The sequence below is a fragment of the Phacochoerus africanus genome, chromosome 8, assembly GCF_016906955.1.
Source record: "Phacochoerus africanus isolate WHEZ1 chromosome 8, ROS_Pafr_v1, whole genome shotgun sequence".
Lineage (NCBI taxonomy): Eukaryota > Metazoa > Chordata > Mammalia > Artiodactyla > Suidae > Phacochoerus > Phacochoerus africanus.
The window spans coordinates 54444004-54450290 of record NC_062551.1 but is presented as its reverse complement, the minus strand read 5'-3'; the positions used below and the strand labels follow the sequence as shown (position 1 = coordinate 54450290).

General features: G+C 52.7%; 1 protein-coding gene across 5 annotated transcripts; it reads right to left on the bottom strand.

Annotated features, from left to right (window-relative positions):
• Positions 1–379: 379 nt before the first annotated feature.
• Positions 380–6255, bottom strand: DKKL1 (dickkopf like acrosomal protein 1). 5 transcript variants are annotated; one of them, XM_047790023.1, is made up of 5 exons: positions 6231–6255; positions 4297–4471; positions 3740–3880; positions 3526–3618; positions 380–791 (listed from the first exon to the last, which is right to left on the bottom strand). In XM_047790023.1, exons 2-5 carry the CDS (start codon positions 4450–4452, stop codon positions 480–482), a joined length of 702 nt encoding a protein of 233 aa, XP_047645979.1. In that variant the 5' UTR covers positions 4453–4471; positions 6231–6255; the 3' UTR covers positions 380–479. The 5 variants fall into 5 exon arrangements, with proteins under 5 accessions (XP_047645979.1, XP_047645978.1, XP_047645976.1 ...); XM_047790022.1 differs by lacking the exon at positions 6231–6255 and adding an exon at positions 4885–4939; XM_047790020.1 differs by lacking the exon at positions 6231–6255 and adding an exon at positions 4748–4937.
• Between the last annotated feature and the right edge of the window lie 32 nt (positions 6256–6287).

The window sequence follows — 6287 nt, the reverse complement described above, 5'->3', positions numbered from 1 at the left end:
ACTAGGAACCATGAGGTTGCGGGTTTGGTCCCTGCCCTTGCTCAGTGGGTTAACAATCTGGCGTTGCCGTGAGCTGTGGTGTAGGTCGCAGACGTGGCTCGGATCCCGCATTGCTGTGGCTCTGGCGTAGGCCAGCAGATATAGCTCCGATTCAACCCCTAACCTGGGAATCTCCATATGCCACGGGAGCGGCCCAAGAAATGGCAAAAAGACAAAAAGACAAAAAAAAAAAAAGAAGTCAGTGTCTGAATGAGAAAACTGAGCCTGGAGACAAGAACTAGTAGCTCAGCCAGAGGTCAGGCTCAAAGCTAGGGTTGGAGGGGACCTGCCATGGCTTGGTTGGCTGAGGCTTGGGACAGATTGCAAAAGAAGACAGTGCTGGTGGATATAAGAAAAAGTTTAATGGAAATGGAGCTTGGGGTGAAATCTGGTAGTGGTGGGGGGTTATATTATATGGATGTGTTCCGCTGTCCTTGCTCCTAAAACTGCTGGGAAGGTCTGAGGATATAAAGGAAGTGGGTCTTGCGAGCGGACAGCTTGGCGTGGGAGGGGCTCTGGGTCCTGTCTTTGAGGACATCCTCGTGGGTCCCCTCTCGGAGCCCATCCCGGATGGCCTGCAGGCGGTGTCGCTTCTCACTAAGCCATCGGCTGCCCTCCTGAGCATCCTGGTGGGACCTCCGCCGTGGCAGTTTCATGATCCAGAAGGCCACTCGGGGATGCGGTTCCGGGTGGAAGCTGTCCACGGCCTTCGGGACAGGCGCCAGGGCCTCCTTCTCCTCTATCTTGGGTACCTGGCGAAGAGGGACAAGGAGACCCTCTCAAATTCCAAACGGCAGCCTCAGGATGCTCAGTCCTCCTGGCATATTCAACCCACTTTTCCACCTATGGGATGCCTTGGGAATTAGAAGCTCGCTTTGCTGTTTACAAAGCACTTGGGTTTATAAGAGCTTTAGAATTAAAAATACTCTGAGGTTTATAGAAAAGTCTAGGATTGAAAGCACATTTTGGAGGCTTCAGAAGCACTTTAGGATTAAGCATCCCTTGAGGTTTAGAAAGCAGTTTGAAATGTACAAAGGACTTTGGGATTAAAAGCTCGTGGCTTTATTAAAGAATCATGACAGGAGTTCCCGTTGTGGCTCAGTGGTTAACGAATCCGACTAGGAACCATGGGGTTTCGGGTTAGATCCCTGGCCTTGCTCAGTGGGTTAAGGATCAGGTGTTGCTATGAGCTGTGGTGTAGGTTGCAGACACGGCTCGGATCCGGCATTGCTGTGGCTGTGGTATAGACCGGTGGCTACAGCTCCGATTGGACCCCTGGCCTGGGAACCTCCATATGACGCAGGAGTGGCCCAAGAAATGGCAAAAAGACAAAAAAAAAAAAAAGAATCATGACAATTGCAACATGTGACCCTTGATTGAACCCTGGATCAAAAATCAAATCAACTTTTTTTTTTGTCTTTTTGCTATTTCTTGGGCTGCTCCTGCAGCATGTGGAGGTTCCCAGGCTAGGGGTTGAATCGGAGCTGTAGTCACCGGCCTACACCAGAGCCACAGCAACGCGGGATCCGAGCCGCATCTGCAACCTACACTGCACGCAGCTCACGGCAACGCCGGATCGTTAACCCACTGAGCAAGGGCAAGGACCGAATCCGAAACCTCATGGTTCCTAGTCGGATTCGTTAACCACTGCGCCAAGCCGGGAACTCCCAAATCAACTTTTTTGAGAGTTCCTGTTGAGGCTCAGTGGAAACGAATCTGACTAGCATCCATGAGGACACAGGTTCAATTCCTGGCCTTGTCCAGTGGGTTAAGGATCCGGCGTTGCCGTGAGCTGTGGTAGCAGATGCAGTTTGGATCCTGAGTTGCTGTGGCTGTGGTGTAGGCCAGCAGCTATAGCTCTGATTAGACCCCTAGCCTTGGAGCCTCCATATGCCACGGGGGTGGCCCTAAAAAGACAAAAAAGAAAAGTATAAATAAAAAAAAGTAGCAATAAGGCTACTTTTTTGGACAGCTTTCCATCCAGCAGGGGCATTTGACTGTGGTCCTTGCCACTCAAGGTGAGGCTGTAGACCAGCAGCGTATGCAAATGAGCCCCATTCCATCCCGCCCTACTGAAACTGAAATCTGCATTTCAGTAAACTGAGGTTTGAGAAGCCCTAGAGCAGATTGTTAAGGGTTGAACTGTTTCCCCCCCACCCTCCCATTCCTATGTTGAAGTCCTAATCCCCAGTAGTTCAGAAGGTGATCCCATTTAGAAATCGGGTCATTGTAATTTTCATTAGTTGAGGTCAGAGTTCCCGCTGTGGTACAGCTGGATTGGTGGCATCTTGAGAGTGCTGGAATGCAGGTTCAATCCCTAGCTCAGCACACAGTGGGTTAAGGATGCCATGTTGGAGTTCCCATTGTGGCGCAGTGGTTAACGAATCCGACTAGGAGCCATGAGGTTGCAGTTTTGATCCCTGGCCTTGCTCAGTGGGTTAACGATTCGGCGTTGCCGTGAGCTGTGGTGTAGGTTGCAGACGCGGCTCGGATCCCGAGTTGCTGTGGCTCTGGCGTAGGCTGGTGGCTACAGCTGCAATTCGACCCCTAGCCTGGGAACCTACATATGCTGTGAGAGCGGCCCTAGAAAAGGCAAAAAGACAAAAAAAAAAAAAGGATGCCATGTTGCCAAACCTGTGGCTTAGGTGGTGGCACCTGCAGCTCGGATCTGATCCCTGGCCGCGAAACTCCATAAGCCAAAAAGATGAGGTCATTAGGGCGGGTCCTAATCTAATATGATTGGCATCCTTAGGCCAAAGGGAAATTTGGGAGTTCTCTGGTGGCACATCAGGTTGAGGATCTGGCATTGTCACTGATGTGGCTTGGGTCATTGCTGTGGTGCGGGTTTGATCCCTGACTGGGAAATTTCCATATGCCTTGGGCGCAGCCAAAAAATAAATTAAAATAAAATTAAAAAGGGACATAGAAATGCACATAGGGAGAACCTGTATGAGGATAAAGGCAGAGGTGGTGATGATGCACCTGCATGCCAAAGAACGCCAAAGATGCTTATGGAACCACAGGCAGCAAGAGGAGAGCCTGGAATAGATTTCCCAGGAAGGAAGGAACCAACCTGGCGGGACCATGATCTTGGACACGGAGCCTCCAGGAACTATGAGACAATCAAGTGTTTTTTGTTTGTTTATTTGTTTTTTGTTTTTTTTGGTGTTTTTAGGGCTGCACTTGCAGCATATGGAAGTTCCCAGGCTAGGAGTCAAGTCGGAGCTGTAGCTGCCGGCCCACGCCACAGCCACAGCCACGCTCAGATCAGAGCCCCGTCTGCGACGTACACCACCGCTCACAGCAACGCCAGATCCTTAACCCGGTGATCGAGGCCCGGGATCGAACCTGCATCCTCATGGATACTAGTCAGGCTCATTAACTACTGAGCCATGACAGAAGCTCCGAGTCAATCCATCTTTTCCTCCTAAACTATAGAAAATGTTTGGACTTGGATACTCTTAGGGGACAGGGGTGGGTCCTAACCTTCCAGTTACCCTCCAAGCTCCTCTCTTCTGGATCAATGGATGCTACTACCTTCTCAGAGATCAGCACCTCTCCTGTCTTGTTGTCGGTCACCTGTGAAGACAGAGCAGAGAGGGAGAACAAAGCCGCTTTCCTCTATTGCCCCTTTCCCGAAAGATACTGCAGCATGAGGGATCTTGGGGTGACTCCAAGAAGGACTTCCTGGCATAGACACCTTGTCAATCTGGAGGTGGCTGGAGAGAGTGTTGTTCCCCAGCCTGCGCTCCTGGTTCTCTTCTTGGTGGTAGTTCCTGGGGAGGCCCCGGAAGTCCATCGGGGCAGAGAAGAAGCTGTCCATGCCCCGCAGCAGGTCATCCTGGGGCCGGAGGAGGAAATCGGTGAGCTGCTGGAACTCCAGACTCCCCAGGACATCTGCAGCCTTGTCAGGACCCCCTTCCCTCTCTGCCCTCTGACTCTCAGGGCTTAACCAGCTTACCTCCTGCCCCCATCTGTCCCATTACTTTCCTATTCCTGCCCCCTCATTTGTCTTCTGTCTCTCTGTCCCCATTCCCCTCTCCTCTTGTCTCTCTCTCTCTGCTTGTCTCCCTCCCTTTTTTCCTCTCGGCCTCCCAGTCACTTGCTGTCTTTTGACGCGTTCTCTTCCTATCTATCTTTCTACCTGGCCGCGACCCATCTCCCCACTCTGTTTCCCGGAACCCCTTCCAGCCCTCGGTCACCATCTGCCCCTGTCCTTCTCTGCTTTTCTTCCCCCGCGTCCATGCCATCGCTCACTTTCAGAAAAAGCCGGGTGAAGCCTTGGAGTAGACTGTGGAGGCCTAGAAAACTCGAGGAGCTCTCCTGGGCGTCACCATCGCGGATCGGGGCTGCAGTGGAGGCGGGCAACGAGGCAGAGGGGAGCAGCAGCAACAGGACCAGCGGGTGCCACATGGCGGGGCGGGCCGGGAGCCTGTGGCAGGGTCAGGGGTCAGAGCCCCTCCATCCCCGATCAAGGCCCCGCCCCCTAAGCGCCCAAACCCTCGCCCTAGAGGACGACCCCTTCCGGGCCCAGGAACTCCTCGTACCCCGCCCATTTGCCCCCTCCTCTTACCTTCCACTCCAACCCCCTCCATGAGTCAGGCCCCGCCCCCCCTCCGAGGACCGCCTGATACTGGGATCTCAATCCTCTCCTTCGCCAGCGTTCATATCCACATCTCTTTCATATCCTGGTCTCATTCCTCCTCACCTTCTCCCACGCCCCGCCCCTTCTTCTGGGCGCCGCCTTTATACTACACCACAGCCTGGTCCACCGGACTCTCAGACTCCCGCAGTCCGCGGACTGTTATATCTAAACAGTTCTGGTCTCGAGCCCAGGCAGGATACCTGGGGCGTTGGGTGAGCTCCGCGAGCCTTGGACGCGGCCCTATTTGCTTGACCACGCCCCCACTTGCTGACCTCACCCAGGAGCCGGGCCCTCTATTGGATAGTCCCGCCCTTAAGGGAAGAGCCACACCCTTTAAGCCAAAGCCCAGCGTACTTTTCAAGCACACACCCCCATAGTCAGACCACGCCCCTGTCCGTTGACCTTGGCCTTGGAGACCCAGTGTTGCCCGCATTCTCCGATCGTGCCCATCTTGCCGGAGTCTTGCTCCAATTGCAGATGGCCCCGCCCCTGACTTAGAGCCACGCCCGCACACCTAGGCCCCACCTAAGAGCCCCAGATCTTGCCCCTAGTGCCCTCAGTTCCACTAGTCTGCTGATGAAATGCCCTACTCTGAACAGTCCTTCTGATTCGTCCACTGCTTAATTTTCTTTTTCTCTGTCTCTGAGTTTCTCCACGTCCCTTACCATCTTCTCCAGGTTTTGAAAGGATTAACGCGCTCAATAGAAGGCTATGTAGGGACGCTGAACACGGAGCCCTCTTGCTACCACTCGGGAAACCCTAAATCCAGTCCTAAGTTCCATCTTCCAAGGAGCCCGGAATCTCGGCTCCCCTCTACCTCAGGACCTCAGAGTCTGGACCAGCCCCTCTAGTCCCGTATTTGAACACTTAATCCTCATCTTTAAGGAAACCTTTTTTTTTTTTTTAATTTTAAGTGGCATGTGTAAATTCTAGGACGAGGGATCGAACCAGAGCCGCCATAGCAGAGACAAGGCATGTAGTCAGCCACAGAGGAAGCCCAAAGGGCCTTTTTAAGGGACTCTTATCTCTCTCTTCAGGCAGCGAGGCTCTCTCTCCTGGTCCTGAGATACCAGCTACCTCTAGTCCACTATCGCGTGTGCATGAGAGTCTCCATCTCCGTGAACCTCTAATAAACTCCTAGTCGTCTTGCCTTCCACCCTTAACTCTCAGGAAGTCACAAGGAAAGCAATCAATGGGGGAAAAAAAATCAATGGAAATCGATAAAAAAAAAAAATCCAGCCTTATACTTCAATCCTGAAAAATACACTTGAGGGCTGAACAGGAAAGTTTCTTTTGTTTCTTTTTCCTATCAATCTTCCCGCACACACACAGCTGGGTAGAGCCAGGCGTCCAGGCCTCCAGACCCTTCCTCTCTATACCCAGGAATCCTGGCCCCCAGTCCCTCCTCCCTCAGATCCAGGTTTCCTGGCCCCCATCAATCCTCCCTCAGACCCCTGAATCCAGACGCCCAAGACCCCTCCTCTCTCAGGGAATTTTCTAAGCACCAGAATCTGGACGTTCTCACCAGGCCCCAGCTAGACTTCACCTTTTTTTGCCAAAGCAAAAATCTTCCCCTAAATTGTCACCGTCGGATCCCCCTTCC